Source organism: Sander vitreus, chromosome 7, assembly GCF_031162955.1.
Source record: "Sander vitreus isolate 19-12246 chromosome 7, sanVit1, whole genome shotgun sequence".
NCBI lineage: Eukaryota > Metazoa > Chordata > Actinopteri > Perciformes > Percidae > Sander > Sander vitreus.
In genome coordinates this window covers 13586697-13612073 of record NC_135861.1, presented here as the reverse complement: position 1 = coordinate 13612073, position 25377 = coordinate 13586697, and the positions used below count along the sequence as shown (strand labels likewise).

General features: G+C 42.4%; 1 protein-coding gene across 1 annotated transcript in view; it reads right to left on the bottom strand.

Moving 5' to 3' along the window:
- LOC144520195 (band 4.1-like protein 1) overlaps positions 1 to 24355 on the bottom strand; it is a 30319-nt gene extending 5964 nt beyond the window's left edge. Inside the window, exons 1-17 of the mRNA XM_078253864.1 lie at positions 24284 to 24355; positions 23805 to 23954; positions 18050 to 18154; positions 15196 to 15238; positions 14968 to 15043; positions 12444 to 12662; positions 12223 to 12310; positions 11985 to 12137; positions 10737 to 10834; positions 9652 to 9827; positions 9015 to 9262; positions 8341 to 8379; positions 7349 to 7378; positions 6350 to 6505; positions 4894 to 6006; positions 3656 to 3706; positions 2853 to 3254 (exon numbers count right to left, since the gene is read on the bottom strand). Of these exons, the coding sequence (XP_078109990.1) occupies positions 2853 to 3254; positions 3656 to 3706; positions 4894 to 6006; positions 6350 to 6505; positions 7349 to 7378; positions 8341 to 8379; positions 9015 to 9262; positions 9652 to 9827; positions 10737 to 10834; positions 11985 to 12137; positions 12223 to 12310; positions 12444 to 12662; positions 14968 to 15043; positions 15196 to 15238; positions 18050 to 18154; positions 23805 to 23954; positions 24284 to 24355 (3219 nt within the window). The remainder of the gene's footprint in view (positions 1 to 2852; positions 3255 to 3655; positions 3707 to 4893; positions 6007 to 6349; positions 6506 to 7348; positions 7379 to 8340; positions 8380 to 9014; positions 9263 to 9651; positions 9828 to 10736; positions 10835 to 11984; positions 12138 to 12222; positions 12311 to 12443; positions 12663 to 14967; positions 15044 to 15195; positions 15239 to 18049; positions 18155 to 23804; positions 23955 to 24283) is intronic.
- Between the last annotated feature and the right edge of the window lie 1022 nt (positions 24356 to 25377).

Here is a 25377-nt window from a genome sequence, read left to right as displayed (position 1 = left end):
CCCTGTGGAGGCTGGGGGGCATTGAACCCGAGTGGACAATGTTCAAAGTTTCCATTGCTGAAGCTGCGGTGAGGAGCTGTGGTCTTAGGGTCTTAGGTGCCTCAAGGGGCGGTAACCCGCGAACACCGTGGTGGACACCGGTGGTCAGGGAAGCCGTCCGACTGAAGAAGGAGTCTTTCTGGGATATGTTATCCCAGACGACTCCGGAGGCAGTTGCAAGGTACCGCAGGGCCCGAAGGGCTGCAGCCTCTGCCGTGAAAGAGGCAAAGCAGCGTGTGTGGGAGAAGTTCGGAGAAGACATGGAGAAGGACTTTCGGTCGGCACCAAGGTACTTCTGGAAAACCGCTCGCCACCTCAGGAGGGGGGGAAGCGGGGAACCATCCAAGCTGTGTACAGTAAGGATGGGACGCTGTTGACCTCAACTGAGGAGGTAATAGGGCGGTGGAAGGAGCATTTTGAGGAACTCCTAAATCCGACTAATACGCCCTCTATGGTAGAGGCAGAGCTGGAGGATGAGGGGGATTGGCATCAATTTCCTGGTGGAGGTTGCTGAGGTAGTTAAACAACTCCACAGTGGCAAAGCCCCAGGAATTGATGAGATCCGTCCAGAAATGCTTAAAGCTCTGGGTGTGGAGGGGTTGTCTTGGTTGACACACCTCTTCAACATTGTGTGGAAGTCTGGGACGGTGCCTAAGGAGTGGCAGACCGGGGTGGTGGTTCCCCTTTTTAAAAAGGGGGACCAGAGGGTGTTTGCCAATTACAGGGGTATCACACTTCTCAGCCTCCCGGTAAAGTCTACTCCAAGGTGCTGGAAAGGAGGGTTCGGTCGATAGTCGAATCTCAGGTTGAAGAGGAACAATGCGGATTCCGTCCCTGGTCGTGGAACAACGGACCAGATCTTTACTCTCGCAAGGATCCTGGAGGGAGCCTGGGAGTATGCCCAACCAGTCTACATGTGTTTTGTGGATCTGGAGAAGGCGATGACCGGGTGCCCCGGGAGATACTGTGGGAGGTGCTGCGGGAGTACGGGGTGAGGGGGGTCCCTTCTCAGGGCCATCCAATCTCTGTACGACCAAAGCGAGAGCTGTGTCCGGGTTCTCGGCAGTAAGTCGGACTCGCTTCAGGTGAGAGTTGGCCTCCGCCAGGGCTGCGCTTTGTCACCAATCCTGTTTGTAGTATTTATGGACAGGATATCAAGGCGTAGTCGGGGTGGAGAGGGGTTGCAGTTCGGTGGGCTGGGGATCTCATCGCTGCTTTTTTGCAGATGATGTGGTCCTGATGGCATCATCGGCCTGTGACCTTCAGCACTCACTGGATCGGTTCGCAGCCGAGTGTGAAGCGGCTGGGATGAGGATCAGCACCTCTAAATCGGAGGCCATGGTTCTCAGCAGGAAACCGATGGAGTGCCTTCTCCAGGTAGGGAATGAGTCCTTACCCCAAGTGAAGGAGTTCAAGTACCTTGGGGGTCTTCGCGAGTGAGGGGACAATGGAGCGGGAGATTGGTCGGAGAATCGGCACAGCAGGTGCGGTATTACATTCAATTTATCGCACCGCTAGACTGAAAATAGAGCTGAGCCAGAAGGCAAAGCTCTCAATCTACCGGTCAGTTTTTGTTCCTACCCTCACCTATGGTCATGAAGGCTGGGTCATGACCGAAAGAACAAGATCCAGGGTACAAGCGGCCGAAATGGGTTTCCTCAGGAGGGTAGCTGGCGTCTCCCTTAGAGATAGGGTGAGAAGCTCAGTTATCCGTGAGGAGCTCAGAGTAGAGCCGCTGCTCCTTTGCGTCGAAAGGAGCCAGTTGAGGTGGTTCGGGCATCTGGTAAGGATGCCCCCTGGGCGCCTCCCTAGGGAGGTGTTCCAGGCACGTCCAGCTGGGAGGAGGCCTCGGGGGAGACCCAGGACTAGGTGGAGGGATTATATCTCTAACCTGGCCTGGGAACGCCTCGGGATCCCCCAGTCGGAGCTGGTTAATGTGGCCCGGGAAAGGGAAGTTTGGGGTCCCCTGCTGGAGCTGCTACCCCCGCGACCCGACCCCGGATAAGCGGATGAAGATGGATGGATGGATGGAATTAAGATAAAAGAAGGACAAAACAGAGGAGAAAAGATGAAGGGTCTTTCTTCATTACCCTTCAGTGCTGCTCGATAAAGAGCATTCAACTTGAAACACATTTCATTACAGCACTTACTGTGTCCTTTGCCTGCTCTTTTCTTGATTTCAGCACATTAGAAGCATCAATATATATTCAAAGTTAATTTTATGCTGTAGACTTTATATTGTACAGCTTTTTGACAATTCAAATCATAAAGCAGACACAGAAAAACACATTGGAATGTGTGACAAACACTTGAGGTGTGATCGCCACAATTTCTTTCTTTTTTTTTCATTTGAACCACAGTGGAAAACTTGTGACTTACTTCATTCACAGTCACACTGACTACAGCACACAGGCTTGTAAACAAAACTCGCATGAACTCCTCAACAGCTCGCTTTGGTGGCCTGTCATTACACTTTGTTGGAAACTTGGGTGGCACTGAGATGGGGATATGGTGGTGTAAGGAGTGGGGGGGTTGGGAAGGCGGGAAATCCAGTCCCACTTTCTGTTGTTTTGGCAAAACGCTTGCACTCTTGTTTTATGTATTTCTCATGTGCTTTTAGTTAAAAACACATGGAGACATACAGTAGGTATACAACAAAATCTGGCCATTGTGCAGTTACATTCATGTTCACATCCATACAGTACACACCTTATATTTTTTTAGGTGCCTAAAAATAGCATTTTTCTTACCTGCCTGAACAAATCAAACTAAAGGAGGAGAAGCTACAAACACACTTAATCTGAAAACGTTACCTGCACATCTGACCGTCTGACCTCTGGTCGGACTTCTTCAGCCTGAATATGTTTGGCAGGAGGGCTGCTGCTGGCTCCTCTGGACAGAGGGGCTGACACCAGTGGAGGAGGGGGTTCAGAGGGACCCTGCTGCTGGAGGAAGTCCATGCCAAAGCACAGACCCACATCAGGTGACACACCCCTCTCCCCAAGCTCTGTCATGCCCCTGGAGAACTCCTCCATGCCCGTATGCAGGTCCGTGAGGACGGTGAAATCTACTTCGGCCTCCAAGCTGGACGTAGAGCTGACCGTGATGCTGGAACATTTGCGCTCAATGCCTAGGTGGGTCTCCTTCAGGTACAGGATCTCGTGGTCCTGGTCGTCCTCGGAGACGGAGCCTAGACGTCTCTCCCACGGTTCCCTCTGCAGAGAGGACAGAACATGGGACCATGTGAACTACAAATAGAAAGTGCGCTACAGAAAAAACAAAAGCATTTTTGTGTTTCTCTACTGATTGTAATCACCTACTGTATATGAATAAAATCTTCATCAGCCTCAGAACACATTTTACAAATTAGATAAAGTTATTGTGTAACTTGAGCACTTTAAAATTGTGTTTTGAATTGTGGTTGGGGTTTCCCTGTTGATTAAGATAGGAATTTACAAACCGCCTTTAATGAAAACCAGAACAGTGAAATAATTTCCACATCTCTGAAAAAAATTGTGTTACATAACTAACTGCAGTTTGTTTACACATTTCGAAAAGAGTGGCTAAAAAGGAGGAAAAACAAATAGGAGTCTGGTGGAGCTGAGAGACGACTCACTGAAGCTTCGTTGAAAGGTTCCTCATGAATAGCAGGTGTGGGAGGAGTGTCCTAAAGAAGAAAAACAAACAGGAAGCAAACATTAATATAAAACTGATAAAGCATGTGTCAAGTCATAGAAACTACAACAACCACAAATCTTGATACCAATCTATACCTTAGTCAACATGTGTGTAATTGCATCAGAAAAGGAGAGAGCAGAAACAGAGTTCAGATCTTTTCTTTGTCACTGCGTTGACATGACGTTGTGTTTTTAGCTGAATAAATGGCTGATAAAAGCATTACTTGTCACATCTGAAGAAGCCATGTTTGCAATGTTCTCCACTCACAGCTTTTAAGCTAATTGCTTGTGTACTGGGTTGCACTGCAATATTATTTATAAAATGTAAACACTTATTTCATCCATCAACGTCAGGGATTATGTGAAACTTGCACAAAAAACATATGCATGAGAATTCCCAGAGACTGTAAAGCTTACAGCTACTGTCAGAAGCATGCTTGAATATATTTCACAGGTTGACATCATCAGAAATGACTGCAAGTGCAATGGTAATGCCGTGCACTGAAAGGTTAGATTTACAAAAACCCTTTCAGGAAAGAGGTATTCATATTCGTAAATGCAGCATATGAATGCTTAAGCCCTGAAGAGGTTTGGCAGCTCTGCAGCCTGTGATTACATCTAATCACCGTTTATTTTCTGCTGTTGCTACAGAGGTGCCAAGGCAGAACATTTGGTTCAAATGCCCTTCTCAGCCATTTACAAAAAAGATTTAAATTATGTGAAAAAGAGGTTTCAAAGAAAAAATGGTGGAAAGGTCTTGCGCTCCTTGCAACAGCAGCCACCTTTATTCTGTGAGGGTGTTGAAAGGAGAGACCAGGTGTGAACGTGACAAGTTAAGGTGGGATAAAAAGGGACGCCAGACGCTTAAGCATAGGAAACTTTGCTTAAAGGCCCGCAGCCTTCTGAAATGGCCAAGCAGATGTCAAGCTTTGCGAAGGGGAACCAGGGCAAGCAAAAAGCTCTCTGGACCATGGACGTGAACTTAGTCGGTCAATGATGCGATGCCAAGGAAAGTGAACTTTTGCTTTCTCATACACAGCCACATGAGTTCTGAAGTATGTGTGATTGTTTGTTTTTAGATGGTAAAAACAAGATTTGAACGATATCGCCTGAAGCTCATGCAATGCTTTACTTTCCGATGATTGACAAACAGGTTAGGACGGCAGGATGGTTTTACCGCTTGCTTCCGCTTGGCTGTTTCTTGGCTGGGCGTCCTGTGGTGGATGTGGCTGCTGTCCACGTTGCTCTGTCTGTCTCGGGACCACTGTGTTTTCAGCGGGAGAGTTCGAGGGGGAGCTGTTGGAAATTTGGAACTAGGGAAGAGATTCTCTTTAATCTCGGAGTTATTCTGAAAAGGATCTTCATGTCCTCCTCTTGTCCACAGACTTTGTCCAGTTGTGCCTCTGCAGTCTCTGAGCTCCTGTTGTCCAAACAGCTCATTCTTAATCTGTTGATGTAGTAAACTTTGCTGTGGATATGACATTGTAGCCCCACTGTGGTACTTGGTGGCCCATGAGTTTTCCTTGACAACATCTGTGGCGGACTGCAGTACAGCATTGTCATCCACTCTCCTCCCTTCCTCAAAGGATCCGTCTTTTGATTTTGTGATCTGTACATCCCCAGTCACACCACAGATGCCTCTATCAGACCCACTTTGAGGGTTTTCATCACCTGTGTTCTCCTTATTCAAATACTTCTTTGATCTCTGTGGCTTGAGAGGAACTATTTTGGGGACTTCTGAGTGTGAGTTCCCTGTTATGTTGCAATCTCCCATGGGGCTCGGGTCTTTTGTTCTCCAAGTATCACAATGACTTGTGTCACTCTCAATCCTGCCTCCTTTGCCTTTTGGGAGAGAATCCACAGCCACTGGACTTTCAAAATTCTTTGGTCTCTCTCGATGAATGTTGTGCTCATACTGACAATGCCTCATATCTCTGTCGATTGCACTCCCCTGTTTGTCATATGGAGATCCGTATCCATTTTCATGAATGGCATTCCTCGCTAATACAGAATCGTGATGCCCATTAGTTGCTACTGTATCATCCACCTGGCTCATATCCATTAGTCCTGTTGCTGTAAAGTCTGTTTCATGTTTCGGAGCTGTTCCATGTCGAGTTTTAAAAAAATCCCTGACTGTTTGGCAATTGTTCATCTTTGCTTCAGTCCAATGTGGCACAAAGAACGCATCTCTACCCATATAAGAGGTCTTACTCATTTCCACTTTAGAGCAAGTATCAAGCTCTTCTTCATAAGCATCCTGCTTGTCAATCAATTTGGCATCTGCGGTCGCCTATGTTGACATAGAGTAGACAGTTACATTAGCCTAGCTAGAAACACTGATCTTCCACTTATGATATCATTGTTACCCCACATAATACGTGTAAATGATTAGAAGAGAAAAATAGTGATGGGGGACCTGTGCAAACTTTGATGCATTTCAAGATCCTTTTTTCTCATTTTCTGTGTTCTGGCTCAATGGAATAATTTTTTTTTACAGAATGGAAGAGAGAAGACAGAATGGGAAAGAGCTGACCAACACAACATTTTTAGAAAATTGTAATGTTTAGGAAACCAATTGTAGAATGGTGAGTAATGTAACTTGGGAATAGAATTTTTCGGATCGGAATTCTTACTGCTTTCCGCTCGGGGGTTCCTCCAGGAGGAGTAGCTGAGGAGAGGCGTTTCTCCCTCTGGGCCATCTTGCTGTTAGGCTGCCTCAAAGCCCTCTTCAGCTCATTGATGCTGGCCTGGTGCTTTTGTAGAACATCTTCTGGCTTATCCAAAAACTGCTGCTTACACAGCGAAGGGAACATCAGGGACACAGATTAACATACGTTAAAAATCTTTGGTCTGAAACTATTAGGTTCATGTTACAGTCATTTCTACAGTTGAACTAGATGTGGATTAAGTTTAAACTGACTTTTCATTTATAGCCCTGTTCTGATAAGGGTGTGGGGCATGATGTATGTATATTGTCTGTTTTGTAACTGTGCAGTAGGATGAATTCAATGCTGCCACACATGGTTTGACAATTAGAGGTCTTAATGACAAGTAACAGATATAGATCTCATTACAGTGCACTCAGATCATAAGTATTATCAGCATTTTTCTTTCACCCTGCAGCACTGTAGACAAAAAGAGATTCAGGTAAAGTTTGGAGGTTTCAAATCTTCTAATTACAGGCACACACTCTATTTAACAGTACATTTGTTCTCTACTTTGTACTGTTGCTGCACTTTGTATAACACCTTATTCTAGCACTCTTTCTAAGATGGAGCGCCCCAAACTGTAATTAGAGGTCTGTAATTATTAACTGATCAAAGGCAATACAGAGAAATAATAATATCATTTGTAATTATGTTATATTTATAATATAATTTAACTGGGAATAGTGTTCAGAAATTATGAAACTGACATGCATAACTATGATGATACATTGAAGAAAGTGGTGCAACAAACAATTATGTGCACTGCAGAAAAAAATAACCTGAGTGTTTTAACATGAACTCCTTTGCTGTTGCTGTTTGCTGTGTTCTTACAGTAAGTGACAGGCACAGTTATGGATTAGAAAACACAGCACACCTGGTGAGGGTCACACACAGCACATGCCAAAAAGAGAGGACAAGCGGTACCTCCTGTTTGGGCCGAGGGGTGGCCAGATCCTTGTCCAACAGATGAGGGAGCCCGAGGTGGGGCAAGTGAGATGAAGTGAAGGGTTTTAAGCAAAGCAGGAAGTTGAGGATTTGGGGGGGGGAGGTGGAGAACAGATGCGTGCAGAGACAAAGAGGTAAAGTGCTGCAGGTGAGTCAAAAAGGCAGGCGGCCAGACGGACAAACAGTTGACACCATTGGGGCTTTTGACTAAGACTGTTTCATCCATTTAATGTTCTGCCAAGAAGACAGGGACAATCCATTTCAGAGTCAGCCAATTGATAATTAATGCAGTCATCTATTGACTGAGCGTAAGTGTTTGGAGAGGGGGATTATTCCCATACTTCTTCATCCAAAGATTTGGTGAGAAGGCATAACAAAACCACAAATGAACAGACCCTTCAGGGACTAATGCAATGCAAATATTTCTGCAGTACTAAAATAACACTACCCCACATACAGTACCTGCACAGGAACTAATATGAGACTAGACACACTGGATAACCTTTACCATATACCATATAAATAAAACACATTAATTTGTGCGTCTTCGGTTTTGCATACAAATTACATAAAAATATAAATTAAATTAAATGAGACTTGTACGCATCTTAGCTGGAGTACCAGGAGATTTGCCAACTGGGGAACCACTGATTCACTGAATCATCAACAGTGCTTAGGGGCCTTCTGTTTATCCTGCTAATAACAATCAATCCCTCTAATTCACACACGGGCACTGTTAAAGATGTATTGACAATTGAAAAACAACTGTTTCCACAAGTCTCTCTGGATAAGAGCGAAATGACTATGAAGAAAATCTAATGGGAATTTGTTCAGACAATCTGTTGACTGATTTGTGCAGTTTGATTGATTTGTGCAGTTTCCATAGATTAGACTCATAGGTTGTGTTAAACAAACACAGAATACGGGTGCATGACCACACAGACAGACACTAAGGTCCAAGGCCAAAATACCTCTGGTTTTGAGTCTACAGGGGAGCCTTCCTCCTCACCCTGCAGGAGGTCGTGCACGACAGAGAGGCCAGAGAGAAGAGAGCAGAGGTTAGCAGAGTGTGTTAACATTTCAGCAGGGAGAAGAGAAGAACTGTTAGAGGCAGGATGCTGGGTTAAAGAAAATATTGGCAGCAAAGAGGTCAAGTTAGACTTGTTGAGGCAACAGAAGAAATGGAGAGGAGAGCGGACTCATACTGAGAAGTCTTATAAGTCTGCAGAGGAGCAGAAAATTGGGGGGGTTAGGCCAAGGTGAGAAAACATAGGGATGGTTATTACTGCCTTAAATGAAAAGGAATGTGAGAGAGATGGATGAGGAGTGTCAGTCAGAGGTTCATGAGGGAGTTTCCAGATTTGGGGCAAAGCCATGTACTTTTTTCTAGTGAGCCAACAAAACTGCTTTGTATGTTTTGTTGCACTTCATCAAAACTATGATTTAGTTTTCACACTTGAAAGGCAATATTTCATTCATCAGGTGAGTGTTAATTAAATGTACTTGTTTTATGTTGATTCACTGGCAATGATGACATTTAATTCAATCATACTTTTAGCCTCTTTTAACAGCTATACATCAAGGTGGCAAAGGCTGCAGTGAAGGCAGGTTTCTGTGTATTTGTACATATTCTCTCATCTTGTACCTTGAGCTCCAAAGTCCTGGTGGGTGTTGATATGTGGGCACCCCAAGTATGCTTCTGAACTTGATCTTGATCCTGACCATCAAGCTCCTGATCTGTGTACTGGTCCTGGTCTTGATCCTGAATGTGGTATTGATCGTGGTCCAGGTCCAGGCTGCCCTCCTGGTCCAGGTCTTCTCTGGACATGAACTGTGTGCGTTCACTGGAGCTTCGCTGGGACAGCTGGTCCATACTGTAGCCTAGAGCTGAGGCTAGTGTAATGGGAGGGAAACAGCAAGCACTTGGACTCCAGTGTTAAAGCTTTTACATGATATAATCTACAGTAAAGTCTTTAATATGGCATATGACATATATCAATAAAGTTAAAAGCTGCCTTTATTTCTGTTTTTGCAGAGGAATTTCAGGCTCTAAAAAATGTGATTCTCAGAGATTTAGTAGGCACTCCCTTCACTTTGTGGGCCATAACACAAAATCAAATAAACCCTGTTGCTGAAAATGCTTAAAGTATTTTTCATGCATACATTGCTATCAATCAATTTTCTTAAACCTGAGGGGTTGGAGCCAAGTTATTGCCTTACAACATAATCCAGGAAATATAAGTGCACCTCTGTGAGGACGGTGAAATCGTCTGGGTTCTTACCTCCATCAATGCTTCGGGGCAGCATGTGCCTCTTGCTAACGGACCGCTCAAACTGTGGAGCAGGCCTGTCAATCAAAGCACTGGCCTGTCTGGTCTGGGCTTGGGTCCGCCCGCTGTAGCGGAACTTGGAGCCAATCACCAGGAAGCCCTTGGGAGGTGGCTCTGGTGAAACCAACCTGCAGGAAGGTTCAGTTTGTGTAAATCTGCCACAAACACTCAGATTCTGCAGCTACACATATTTTACTTAATTACAAAGTTTAGACTCGTATAGGGGTTTATTCTACTGTTCCCTTCTTTCCTTATCATTGCGTGAATAGAACAACCATGTGGGATTTGGCAGTAATTACAGGGGAGATAATGACAAAGATCTAACACAAATATTTCCATTGGCTCTAACAAACAAAATCCCCCAACCAGCACCTTCCTCGAGTGTTGTCGTCACTGTGAGGTTGCCAGCGGAGACGGTACTGTGCCTAGCCAAGAAATAGTCTGGCTAGGTGAAACAACATCATGCAAATTTCAAACTTTTATATTTTGTTTTTTGTAAAGATTAAACAGATGTGATATTAGGTGTTAATCTGTACAATTTAAAAGGTGCTGTTGGGCAGATTGTGTTACCTTCAGAGAGAGCTTAGCTGTTAGCTGTGAAAAACTGACAGAAGTTCATTTAACCCCAAGTAAATAACCAGTTATTATTGGAAACCTTATACCAAGTGCTGAATTGTATGCTTCCCTGTAGACAAATTACACAGTTTTGCAAGTTTAGTTGCCCTGCTGTGTACTGACTAAAAGACTCGCTGTCTTAGAATAACAATGAAATGAAAATAATTAAATGGAAGTATCCAAACTGATCTCTGACTCAATTTTACCACATAATTTGTAGCAAATTACCATGATTAATTTACAGTTACATATCAGTTTCTTTCAAGAAAATTATACAGAACTGTGGGACCAAGGAAAAGGAATCAACACATTTATAGAAGTGTCACTTAAAGGATAGCTGTATTGTGCCAAGTGTTAACAGTTGCATGTTCATGCATGGTACAAAAAAAGTGTGTCTGTCTGTGTATCTGTGAGTATCCTACCTGAAGAAGGTGTGGTGCTCAATGCAGACCTTCCACAATCGCTTCGAGGCCCGATGGTTGGGCAGCTTGAAGCCTATGGTGCTCTCAAACTGTTCATACTGAGCAGTGAGGGAAAGGAGTGGTGGTTGTGAAAGAGGAGGAGGAGGAGGAGGAGGAGGAAGGGAGGGAGGTGAAGAAGAAAAGGAGAGTGAAGGGAGCGAGTGCAGGGAAAAGATGAAGGGATGGTGGCAGGGTGAATTGTGTTTACTCCGCAGCAATGAAAAAAAATCAATGCTGTTTTTCTGTTTACTCCCACTGCCATGTCAGGGAGATTTTCTAACCAACCTACAAATTAGCTGTTTTGCACTTACTCCATCAGATGTTCAGTGGTGTGAGCAGAAAAATACTCTTTTAAATCAATAGGTTATTAGCAATATAACAGGTCATTAGGACTAGTCCATTCACAAGAGAAAGCCAATTCTTGTTCCACACGAAAAAAAAAATCTGTGGGGACAGTTTACAGGTGCTGGTCATATAATTGTGTTACTGAAATAAATCAACTTTTTCATGATATTCTAATTATATGACCAGCACCTGTATAATAAAAGGGTTTCAAAGCACGACGACTCTTCGGGCAAATTTGAAGTGACAGCTGATTTAAGAGGATAGATCTACGGAACTAAGTCTATGCACAGAATGGCCGTGGTATTCGCTATGAAGACGTCAATGTCAGTATAACAGTGGATGTAAGCGGGTTCCCCGAAGGCCAAAGAATGAAGGAAAAAAACAGCAAATCATAATAAGTTTAGGGAGTTGAGTATAATCCTTGATGAAAGTGCAAATCCTCATGACTGGCTAATCACGCTTTAAAGTCACCATAGAGGAAGAGAGAAGGAGGAGAAGAGTAAAAACATGATCTATCAGCCAGCCAATCTTTAAGAACAGTATATCTGAGGGCTCTAAATAATGTCCTCGTCAGCTGTCACATGGGACTGCTGCGGATAAATTTCAGAAGTAACACTTTTATCAAACCATGAAATGACTATTTATGCGGCTTGGGACAAGTCAAGAGAGACAATGATGTAATTTTAACAACTGTGAAACCATGAAATAGAAATGTGGACTTGGCTCTTTACCAAATGATCCTTCATCCAACTTGCCTCTGCTCTGCCAGAATGACATGAGCTGTTCTGATAGGAATGTGCAGGCAATAATTGAACTCATAAGTCAAGCAAGGTGCAAAAGACAAGATAATGACAGTTTATCTACCTCTCCAGGACGGATCTTGATGTAGAAGTTACTTCTCTTATAGGAGATCTTGAGGATTTTTGGCCAGGCGAACCGGTTAATCCTTAGACGGTCTCTGTAGATTAGCAGACCGTTGGCGCTCACACCAAGCATTATGTCAATTCCTTCTGAATCCTGGTGAACACAGGCATTAACCATCAGTAAACCTCAGACACAAGTGCGTTGACAGATACCAAATACCTAAGTTTCATCTCTGTACCTTTGCATGATGCAGGTCCACTCCATACATTGAAAGCTTCTTGGCATTTTCTAGAAAGTTCACCTCTGCATCTGCTGGACTCATTCCCCTACGACACAAATGCCACACATGAGTCATCACTTCTTTTATATTCATCCCACAAATACAAACGCAAAAATACCAGCATTTGCCATTATCCTGATGGCATTTAATCTAATTAATAGAGTTTTATTTTCCCTGACCTGTAGTTACGATGCAGCTCCATCACTCTCTCCTCCAGCTCACGTGTCTGGTTGGGTGCAAAGCGGAAGTCGTTGACATAGTCTGGGCCGTGTTCGTCTGGCTCGTAGTCTCCCAGTTCGGCCTGAACAGTGTAGGAGCCCAGAAGGGCGTGGGTGACAAACGAGCAGGGCAGACGACCAGACAGGATGTCATCCCTCAGCTGCAGGCATAGGTAGTACCTAAAGAAATGCAGTCCTTATTTCATGTTGACTCAAGTTTTTTGTAATGCGAGTGGCGTAGCTCTAGGGACAGCAATGTCCGCGTGTCGGTCAGCCGGTCCACTTCTTTATTCCAGACTGAAATATCTCAACAATTAATAATGCAAGAATTGCCATGCCATTTTACATGTTTTGATATTCATGTTGCTCAGAGGATGAATCTTAATTACTTTGACGATCACCTGAAATTAATTTAGCGAATTCAAAATTTGTTGTCCAATACTGTTGTATGACCAAATACCTGCAAATCTAATGACATTCCCGTCATCCTCAAGCTTCTATACAATAATTAAGTCAGTATTCTATCTCCAACCAATTGATCTACATCTTGGCTTATCCTACAGTAAAAGCTAGTTCACTCGAATTTCCAAAAGTATGTTGTTTTTCCACATACTCCTAGTGCCATTTGAGAATTTAACCGCTGATCTAATAGACTTGTGGTGAAAATGCATTAAAAACTCAACAGCAACATGTCTTCCCAGAAACAATTTTCAAAGTATTAAGGATAATCCACAGACCTCACTGTCAACATTTGAATATCTTCGTCATAAAATGGGCCCTATTGAAAACTGCAATATAATAACATGCCAACAGTTTTCATAGTCGTATCAAGAGTAACTTGAATACAGTTTTTTGTTAAACACTTTGAGTACCACAAACCACAAACTTTAGAGTGGCAGAAATATCTCACAACCTTTGCATATGAAACTGAAAGTATCTGAACAGCTTAGAGGTAAGCCCAAAAATGTGTTTTTATGTGACTTGGGTGATCAGACCTTTTAAGCAGTTTAGATTTATGACATTTATACACACTTTTGTACAATGTACTTATGGTGTTGTTCTTTGCTTTGTTTACGATATCGTGACAGAAGCCTTAACATTTTCCGTAACCTTCTACCTTCTACTGTGTGTATGTCTGCACTGAGTGCATAAAGTACATACACTGTAGACAAAAGTCTAGTAATGAAAATAAACATTACAAATACCGGCCTATGTTTCTGCAAAGATCATGGTGTCACAATATTGTCAACTCTATTGTTTCAAAAGGAAGTTCTATTGGATATTTATTTAGTTAGTTAGCTGTGTCCATATTAGCCCATATGGACATTCAAGACACTAAACAATAACAAGTGACAATATGACAATGTTCTGCATTAAGCATATCTTGACAATATTCTGCACTATGCATATTTATTAATTTATTACTCTGTGTCACCTCCTACTGTGCAATATGTCATTTCTATTCATCCGCACCTTACTCATCTGTATATCTGTATATTTATATTTGTTTTACCTGTCTGTTTATAATAAGGGTGTGTATAGTGTACATCTTATTACTATTATTATTATAACTCTTATTCTAATTTTTCTATTTCTTATAATACTTCCGGGTAGAAAAACTCTGCGTCCTCTACATACAATTTAACAGCGCTGAGCAAACAGGGACGCAGAACAACTGGTAATACTTTCATCTCATCTCATCTAAAATGCATGTTTGATGCTTTCATATGTCAACACTTTGACTAACATCAGGTTGGAGAATTAACCTAATTTACCTGTTGGGCCACAGAGTAAAGAAAATGACACCACCCAAACTAGCAGTCAGTCGGACCGGTGGTGAGATGTTGCTGTTCGTAACGCTAGATTTGGTTCATCAAAGACACTAGCAAAGCAACACAGTACAGAAAATAAGCACAGAAGAAATGTCAGATAGGTCGGACCAGCATATATCTTTAAACATTACAGTTACGGCTGATTTCACATATCTCTACAATTCAAATCAACTGCCTGGGCTAACATTTTACTCTTTTTTTACTCTTGTGGACTTGTGTGTGTATGTTTACTAGTGTTGTGTGTTACAGTAGTGTGGAAAGTACTTCCTATGTTGAAGTAGTAGTAGTAGTAGTAGTAGTAGTAGTCGTAGTAAGTAGTCTAAACTGCTGTCTACTTTTGTGAATCCAGCCTCCTTGTTACTGTAGTGTACTAACTCATTCTTAATCTTAATCTTTTGTTTTACTATTTTATATAATATCTCATCATTTTCGGATTTGTGATTACTATCACTGAATGTGTTTTCACAGATCACATTTTCCCTTCAAAGACTACTGAAGCCAACTCCTTGTCTTCAACCTTTATTAATTAAAAATGTGTTCGGAAAAACTCGACATATTAGCTTCAGACAACCAAAACAAATCAGAGTTTTGTAACAGTGGGCTGTGGTGTTGTAGTTGTTGTTGTTGTTGTTGTTGTTGTTGTATAGGCCTACCTGGTGATGTCTTCAATGAGCACAGACGGGTCTGGAGGGTAGAACTTGACAGAAAATCCAAATATCCAGGAACCAACTGTAGACAAACCATCAGAAAGTTTGTTTTGCGAGGGCCTGCTATATGTGTGTGGATTTGTTGGACTGTGTGTGTGTGTGTGTGTGTGTGTGTGTGTGTGTGTGTGTGTGTGTGTGTGTGTGTGTGTGTGTGTGTGTGTCTGGTGCACTTACCCCGAATTTGCTTCTTAATCTCTTTGGAAGGATCCAACCAATGCTGATAAAGAAAGAAAGAGACAATCCCCTTTGAGAAATTCAACCTCAGCAAATTAACCATATTGACATTTTAAGAGCCCTTTTAAGAACTGTACCTCACTGGCTGTTCTTTTCTTTTCAAATGTATTCCCTAGTTGAAAGCCAAATTAATTCATACAACAAAAAAGGATGGTTTCTATAAACACTGAAATCCAGCCCCTTCCGCAAAATGTCACTAGAGCTTTCATGGTGCACTGTTTTTAAAAGGCCATACTGTCTAATCACATTTCAAAAGGTTAAAGGTCATGTATGCCACTCTCAGGCTGTAAGTGGTTAAGCACGGTTAAAAGGGCAACCGGGGACTCACTGCTTTATAACACCCAGAAAAACAATCTGGTTGAATGGGCTGCTTGACTGAAAGGCTGGTTGACATTTGCTTTGAAATTAGTGACAAAATCCAACCCCAAAAAGTAAATAGTCTATTAAAAGCGGGAATAAAGAAACATGGTAAATTCATTGTCAATACATGTATTTGGCCTTGGACTCGACAAAGCTATTCACCACAGAAGGACCTAAATTACCCCCACATAATATAAATAATGATCACAGAACACAAGATCTACCTAACAGAAAATCAAAACTAAAGTCTGTTGCACTTTAGACAATGTTACACAATAAACAAGCATGAGCTGCCGAGTGCTTTTAAATCATAATGGATCAAGAAACTGTGCTGGACTACTATCCAGTAAACCACAGTTCAGAATTCTGAGGGCTCCTGTATTCACATAAGTGCTTTATGTGTTGTCAGATTAATGAAGATGTTTTCTTTATTTGCTTGTGTTTTGTCTATTTGCGTGTATTTCATTAAGTTGCAGTGCAGTGTTTGCCCCTGTCAGCCACCGTAATTATGCTAGTAAAAAGGTACTTTTTTCAGCCATCACATGTAGATAAATAGAAATATGACCACAAGACATTTTATTTAATTTTATGTGTAAGACTTTAGTGAACAGTGTTGTGTGTAACGCGTTACAAAGTAACGTAACTACTTTTTTCGGGTAAAAAGTAGTGTAACGCACTACTACTGTAAATGTGGTAACGAAACGTAGTTCTTTTTTCAATTCGGCGCAACGTTTCCCAGGGACAGATTTGACAGTGACACTGCCTTCTCACAAGCTCCACACGGTATGTGACCATAGACAGTATATAAGAATGGACCAACAGATCCCGTTGCTCTGGACGGAGACCAGTGAAGGCCTTTAGAAGCACTTTTCCGGTGATGGCTGAGCATTACTGCGCAGCCTCCAACTGAGAGAAATGACGTAAATGTGCCGTGAGCAACGTATCTGAAAGTTGTAAGTCTTCTGGTAGCTGTGCCAAGAGAAATCTCAATTATTCCCAATCTTGCAGAGACGGAGAGCGTAGGTATATGTAAGGAGATAACATGGACACAGGCTAATTATTGCTAACTAAAATGCTAGTTACATTAGTAATTAAACTTAAACAGCTAATGTGAGACGAAACTGCCTGCGCGCTTCTCCTGTACTATATACGGTAATTCCTCTACTATGCGACAGTAAGTCGCGTGGTTATGACACAATCATTAGCCTATTTTTACAAAAACGTCTGCTACGGAGCCATAACGTGAGGTATAAGGTAATGGAGCCTTTTATACATTGTTGTGTTTCTTTAGAAATAAACAACGGACAAATAGAATCTTTAAACGCTTCAGATGTAAAGTTATTCTTTGTCAAAGTGGCGCCAAAATGAATGGCAGTCAACGGAATGCTAACGGGAGGTGATGGCTTATTAGCATCAAAATGGCGCCATAGGAGGTTCGCGGTCCGAGGAGAAGCTTACCCCCTTTTATGTGACAGAGTCTAGTAGCAGAGCAATCTTGGCAAGCGAGAAGTAGCTAGCGCAAACTTTTGACAGCGTTTTAAGCTTTGTGGCTTTTTGCTGGACGGCACTCTGAGTGGAGAGTTACGTGACACATACCACTACATCGCTGAGGACTGGCCATAGACAGTTAAAGGGCTGACAGTTAAATCGGCCGTCCTACAAACAGAGCATGCCAGGCAGACACAAAGCTGACAACCTTACAGATGGATGCGGTGGAGATGGGCATATACATACATGCAGTGGACCGCTGTGACTTGTGCCGGTCGCACGGAGACGCAAGGATTGCCAGAAAAGAGGCTGCATGTGTCTACGACAATGCACGGACCATCGTGGCTGCGCGACCGGTACAAGTCGATACAGACATTACATACACTAACACCATGTAACGCCTGCTGATGTGTATTCAACCCGCGCTGGACTCGTTCATAATCAATCAGCCGTCACTCTGTGAGTAGAGAATCCAGTCTGCAGTGTAGTTCAGACACTTCACTGATAAACCATAGATTGGCTTTATGGTCAAAGATAGTTTTTGTATAATTAAATTTTGCTTTTAAAAATAACGTAAAAAGTTACTTTCCATAGGGGGTAACTAAGTAAAGTAACGGATTACTAACTCGATAAGAAGTAACGAGTAGCCTAACGAGCAAACACTACTTTTTAAAAGTAACTTCCCCAACACTGTTAGTGAACAATTCAGACATGCAATAAACACCCAGTACACACATGCACCTTATTTGTGTGCATGTGTGCAATCTCTTATAAGACACATTTGTAAATAAATGTTGGAACTTTACACCGGCAGACTCAGGTTAGTTTGTAATTGGATACAATTAGTGTCCTATGTTTAATTGCACTGATTAATGGCTCAGTTACATATCTGGGTGCATGTGTGTGTGTGTGTGTGTGTGTGTCTTCGTGTTTCTGTATGTCTGACCTTGGAGTTGTCTGTGTCCTGGAAAGTCAAGCCAAAGTAGTCCCTCTCCAGCAGGTTCAGATGGCCACACACCATGTCCAGCAGGGTCTGGCCCCTGGCAAATTTCTGTCACACACACACACACACACACACACACACACACACACACACACACACACACACACACACACACACACACACAGTGCAGGTTCAGGTTACATGAACATCACATACTGTAAAAGACAAAAACAGGATAGAGTGTTATCATGCAATTCAATAAAGATGTGTAAGACTGTGGGGCGTCTGCTGGCCAAGTGCTTAAGACCTACAGTACAACTACAACGTTCTGGGTTTGCTTCCAGTAACCTTTGTTGCATGTCACAGCTTTATTTCTCTCCCCATAATGTCTCTCTATATCTACAGTATTCGGAAAATGCAACAAAAATTGGAAGAAAAAAAGATTTGCAAAAACGTTTATTCTAAAAATATATTGTATTGTATTAATTATAGAATTCTGTGGTTGGTTATCTAGCAATAGCTGGACAATATACTGTGGTCTGAGAGAAGCTTTCAGTCTGCCCTCTCCCCTGTTGAGCAAGAGGAGCTACACTCTGTATGCCTATATAAGGGGAGGAAATGCATTTCGCATCAGTGGCGTTTTAACAGACCACACCTATTTTCTATCCTGCTCTTCAGGGCTGAAAGCAAGGCCTCTGTGGGATGCACAGACGGCCTTGGCCAAATGCTATCTCACACACACATGCACAGACGCACAGGAACACACACACACACACACACACACACACACACACACACACACACACACACACAATTCATCTCCTAGGGAAACCTGGCTCCTCTGGTGACAAAGCGACCAAGCAGCTGTTACCATGGAAACAGAAGTACTGTAATAGGTTGCTTCTGTATGTGTGTGTGCCCTCTCACTTTCTCTATCTCTGGTTACTACAAGGCCATCACAGAGCTTTCTTCAGCTCTTGTAGGAAAATCCAGCGGTACAGTAAGCATATATTTTAAATATTTAAAAGGATAATCAATTTACCATAACAAAGTGATCTGTCTCTCAATCAAATTAACAATAATTGATATAATGCTGAGGCTGAGGCTGCCATGGGCAAAGCAGTGAGAGAATGATGCTTATTAACAGGCAGAGGCTGCAGTCAGTGATATTTTTGGGGAGTTGTGCATATATTCGATTTCATTACAAAATGAAATTGTAACACACATCTCAGGTGGTCCCCCAAGCATGGCAACCAATTCAGGAGATGCTGATGAGATTTCGTTGTCGCTCCAATTGGCTCCAATCACTTTTCTGTAACTAGTTCTGTGGGCTGATTGTGTTAGCAGCCATTTGGTGTAATGCTAGAAATCCATTTTGCTGATCGCCTCGCCCATGCAAACAAGATGAGGAGAGACAGAAATGAAATGAAATCTATCGAACTTAGTCACTTTGACTAATGCAAGCAGAAGGATAGCACTGTGGAATCAAATAACTAGAGAAACTGTAAAGGTGGTAGAGTCAGTGTACGTAGCTACTATTATGAAATGTCATAGCAAAACGTTTTTCTTAGATGCAGCACTCAAACTGTAATGTGAAGTGAAACAAATGACAAAAAGTCCCATCACAGAACAAAACAATGACCCTGATTAGGTCACCAGGGTTATTTTTCAGACTGCAGAAAGCTCCCTCCAGAGCTACAAAAGACTTCTTACAACTGTTTTCACAGGCTTTGTATTAGTCCTCATAATGAGTAAACTGAGCTTCATGTGTAAAATAGGTAGTCTGACATCACCAGACCAAAATGCAAATGTGAGTTAGTCTGGAACTTCTCAGTTCATTTTCTACATCAAAGGGGCATTATCAACAGCTGTGGACCTAAATGCCTGTGGACGCACAACCATTGGCTAGACCTACAACCAATCAGAACGACTGTTGCCATTTTTGCCATCAGAATTTTAAAATAGTAATTCAACAGAAAGTTCCACATCAGCAGCAGCCATCTTGGTAGTTTTCAAAAATGCCTCATTGGTGCTCCTCTTTACTAAGCTAGGGTTACACTTGCAGCTTCCCTGGCGCCAAAATTGTTTTCCCAGGATGGCAAAGTCATGACCCACCCTGCTCTACTTGTGATTGGCTAGAACTCTCGTTTAGGCATGAGGAGTGAGATTGGTCAGGGTTAGGTTAAGAATATAAGGGTAAGCAAATCAGAGGCAGAGTAGGGCGGGTCATGCCTTCGCCATCCTCGAAAAAATAAATATCACGTTGCCGGCACGAGGGTGCACAAGCAAAACATTTTGACATCACGTATTTTGTGTAAAGCGTGAAGGTTCCACAAGTCTGAAACCCGTACCATATGAGATAAACATTTGTGTATGGCCCGAACAGGATCTGGTCGGCAGGAAATCTGCCTGAATGGGAAAGGACCAGACGTATCTGCCAGAGCAAATAAAACAGAAACCTCCAGATTTGTCTGGTTTCCAGGCTATACAATAGGTGGAATGCCCCTTTAATAAAACAGCAGCCTATAATAAAACTTGACATTGACTTGACATTTTCTTGATTTAGTCATGCCACTTTTTATGCACATTTCAGTTGAAGTAAACAAACAGAGTTGTACTTCACACTGGATACCATGGTGGAAAACACTTGAAATTGCAGGGACCAGAGTCATTTATATGTTTTCATTCTTTAAAAGGAGGCCGAGCTTGGTCCCAGCGTCATGAATCTTTTATTTGGATTTAACTCGTTAACCACATGATCACATGAACCTCACATTTATGGAGCTGGGTGTTTCTCTCGGGAGGCACTTTAAATGTAAGAATGTTGAACACTCTGGACTGTAGGTTTATTGCTTTTATCCTTTGCATATATAAATGTATCTGTTGTCCCACTTTTTATACATGGTTGTTGCTACTGCTGCATCATCACCAAGAGAACAGCTACAGAAATTATTTGGTTTTTGGTCAGATATATTAGAGGTTTGTATTACAATTTAGCCTACTTATGTGAAACAAAAGCACATTTCCACAGTGCCAGTAAAGGATCCACTGAGGATAAATGGACAAGAGCAGTTATTTTTTTTATTTCTATCACTATGTGAAAAAGGCACTTCTTAAATTTCATAGCTGGTCAGCATCAGCAGCTGAGCTTTGAAGTATCAATACAACAGAATACTTTGCAGACCCCAAACAGCCCTGTCTCTCTAATAAAGAGGAAATTCACATGACCATGTGGTTAACCAGCAGAAATGAATGAACCGTGGAAATGAATATTTGCATTTCATGGGTTGGACCTGCAGAGAAAATTCCATTCAGCCAAAGTTTAAGTTGTAAAAATATGCGTACAATGGTCTCCTCAGGATGTTATTTAAAAAGCCAGATGTTTCAATGGTTTTTGGGAAAAGTAATAACTTGCGCTTAAAGGCTGTGAAATAGGCTACTGTAAGCAGGTGCAGGTTCTTTCCTTAATCATATGGCTTTAAGTAAAGGACTATACAAATGCACAGAGCTCAATCAATATCTATAATGCTGTGAGCCAAACATCAATATGAGGCTCAGGCTGCTTCTCTGTGTTTTTATCATCAGGGAACGCTCTCTCAGTGGCCATCATGACTGTCATTAAAGCAAGGATTTCACTGTATTCATCATTGTGTCCCCGCCTGCCTTTTTTTTCATTGCACACACAGTGATATAAACACTCACATAATGTACATACTACATTGCACAAGCGGGCACTCCTTTATCTAGCTTCTCTCCATCTTTCTCCACCACCTCCCCCACTCTCTTCATCTTTTCCTCCTTCTCTTTCCTTCTCCCATTGTATTTTCTCCCCGGTCAAACCTAAGAGCACTCATCTGTCAACTGTATGGATTTCCTGTCAAATCCCAATACTATAGTGTCACTGCCCAGGTGACATGAAGAAATGTGTGTGCGCTTGTATGCATGCACGTAACCAAGACAGAGGGAGAGATGGGGGTTTGAGTTGAAGGAGAATGTGTGTGTGTGATGCCTTGGTCAGAACTCCTGACATATTATTTCTCCACTCGAAAGTGTAAATGTGAGGTCATGTGAGAGACAGTAAGCCATAAAAAGAATACAGTGACATGAATGAGGTTGAGCCAACAAGATCATTCCCTTCATACATCACACTCCATCAGCAGCAGCAGCAGCAGCCAATGGGGTTTCAGCACTGGCTTTAATGTGATTCACGGCAGCTCTGTAAGTCCTGGCCAGGATCTTCCTCTGGTGTGAAACACCCATTTTGACACAAATTCGCTTTACCTCAACAGTGATTTCACTCCAGATTAATTTTCTGCAGTGTTCGATCATGATAAGCATGTGAGCTACTGTGAAATTCAGATAGACCAAGAGCTACGCCCGTCTGTTTACAAACACAAAAGGCTACAGAGTCATGATTCATGGAAGCCGGAGATTGCTCATCTGGGTCTTTTATCCCCCACAATGCAGAGCTTGTGGTACCTCACTCCACCCGTAACTCACCCTCTCAGTGAGAATAGCAACAGAGCTGCATTTCCTGACTGAGTAGCATGTTTACCAAGGGAGACTAAATCCCACTGAGGTGTACCATGGTGTAGTGTGCTGAGTCAAGGGCTCTGTTCAAATGAGGGAGATGTACACCAGCTTCTTAAAATGATGATCACCCTGCACAACCAGATATAATATTTAAGCCTGTGTGCATTTTAGCATGGAGAAACAGCCAAACTGTTTTATTGGCACTGCAAAACAACATTTTCAAATCATTATTTCTAATTATGTTTCTGCATGTTTGCAGAATTTAATCCAGATATTTTCCCCCAGTTTAAGGGTTGCTAAAGAACATTTCCTACCATCCTGTATTATTCCCGGAATTACTGTAATTTTATGATCAGATCTGTGACTGTCAGAGTTCCAGAGATAACCATGTAGGACTGTGAAGTAGTATACAGTCCAGGGTTACAAGTAAACAGTTGGACTAGATTATCTAAACTATTTAACAGAACAGTTTTGCAGAACAGCAAATGAATGCGCATTTCCATCCACAATTTAATGATTGAATTAGAATCTGAATGCGTCAACATGAACATTTGCAGGGTGACCTCTAGCTCACCTGGTAGAATGTGTGCCCCATGTAGGCTGAGTCCTTGGCAGCGGCCCAGGTTTGAATCCGACCTTCAGCCCTTTGCTGCGTGTCATCCCCTCTCTCTCCCTCCTTTCCTGTCTATCTACCCCTATCTAATAAAATAAAAAAGCCCCCCCCCCCCCCCCAAAAAGATAGAAGATAAAGATAAAAGAGTTTGAATTTCTGGCGTTTCCACTGCGCATAAAAACAGGCGACTGGTAACACACTTATAGAGGGACCCCAAAATGTTGATAATAATCCCTCATTGATTGCACAAGAATACTGTGTGCTTGCACAACTACAGCAAGTACTGTAAGTCAAAGTTGGACAAGGAAGTCGGTCTGTAAAACATTTGAGTAACATTTATATTGTTGACCTTATGTTTTGTTTTAAATCTCTGTGATTGTCTGACTGCTCACTTCTTGCCTGGTCCAGATCTCAACAAATAATATGGTAAGTTAAAATGTTATTACTGATAAGAATTATATGAAAATTATGAATATAAGACCTACTGTGTTGTTGTTGTATTGTAATAATCATTTAATAATCTTTAAAACACATAATTATATTTATATTTATATTTGTTTCACATGGATTGATCAGACTTTTTATCCATCCATGAAGAAGTGGTTAGCATACCTCGACTCCAGCCTCATAGTCCGAGCCGTCAAGTAGAGTGATTTTGACAGGGACGGTCTTGGGCCGCTTGCTGCTTTTCTGGGGGGATTTGGAGGCTTTGCTGGGGGTCTTCTCTGAGCTATCATCCATGTCCCCCTGGTCCTCAGGAACCTGGGAGAGAGAAAATCCTTCCTCTAAGTGTGTGAGCTTCAAATCACTGTACTTTGTCTTTCATATAAATATTGTAATTCTAAGTCTCAAAGGGGCATTTTGTACTTGTCTTTCAAAGTGATTTCAATTCAAAATATTTGATCATGTGAGGCAATCATCAAATGCATGATGTAGTGTGAGCTGCTGCTCTAAGATGTTGAGACGTTAAGTTGCTGGCACAGGCAGAGCGGGCTAGCTGCCTTGCATATCAAACATGCCGGAAGGCCCCTGAGTGATTGAGAGGCCTGAGTAAAATGATTTACAGCTGCTGAGTTCCACAGCGCTCCCACCTGATTGGTTCTCATGGTGTCACCCTCCATTGCGCTCTTCAATTCCCCAGCCAAAGCCGTTTCTGTTGCCATAGAAATGGATTGCAGTCCTGCAACCACACATAAACATATTTAGTCAACATTAACTATGTTCCTGCTAAATATGAATTTCTGATGGACTCATAAGATGTGAGCAAAAGACTTTCCCATCTGAACACAGTATACAAAAGCTAATGAATGGCCGCAGAACAGATACCTGTCGTAACATCACATGCAATTTGTCTTTGCAGCTGACAGCTACTATGTGGTATCTGTAATTATCCTGTACTGCCATGCAAATTGAGTGTCTCCTTCAAACACATGGTCATTGCGTTGTGCATGAGGAAGAGATGGTGAGTGAAAGAAAGAAAGAGGGTAGCTAAGCTCAGTCACTGCTGGCTCACCGCCTCCCACAGGAGCACTCTGCATGAAGAGTGCTGGCTTCAGGACGCTCTCCTCTCACACTAGCAAAGTAGATAGCATAAATTACATCAGCCAGAGAGCCCTGCGGCACAGCACAAGGTAGCAGACACACCGGGAACGAGAGAGAGAGAGAGAAAGGAGGGGGGCATTGGAAACGTAACAACAATCTGAGGATGAGACAGAAAGAAGGAAAAAGTACAAAAGGCAGAGGTTATGAGGAGAGAGACACCAGGCAAAGGAAAAGAGAGGGGCTGGAGAGTGAGACAAACAACAATGCTGATACAATATTAAGGTGAGCCGGAGACAGATGAGCCTTGTCATTTGAAGGTGACCACTGCTACACTCGAGCTGAACTCCTGCACAGTTCTGCAGGTGACATCCAGTATAATAGCTGATATTCAGATGAGGTAGTACAGCTAAGTGAAACAAATTATCTGAGAAAAACCCAGAGTCAATGTGTAGCTTTAGTTTGAAAAGGGAGCACGGGTCACAGAGTTTAACATGACTTATATGTCAGCTAACATTTTTCAAGATAACATGAGATATTTTCTTCTGAAAGAGAGACTGGATTATGATGAGATAGTGATGGTGTAGCATTTTATGTAGGTGTCTCCTTTTCCCATCCATAAATATGGTGGTAATTGCCAAATAAT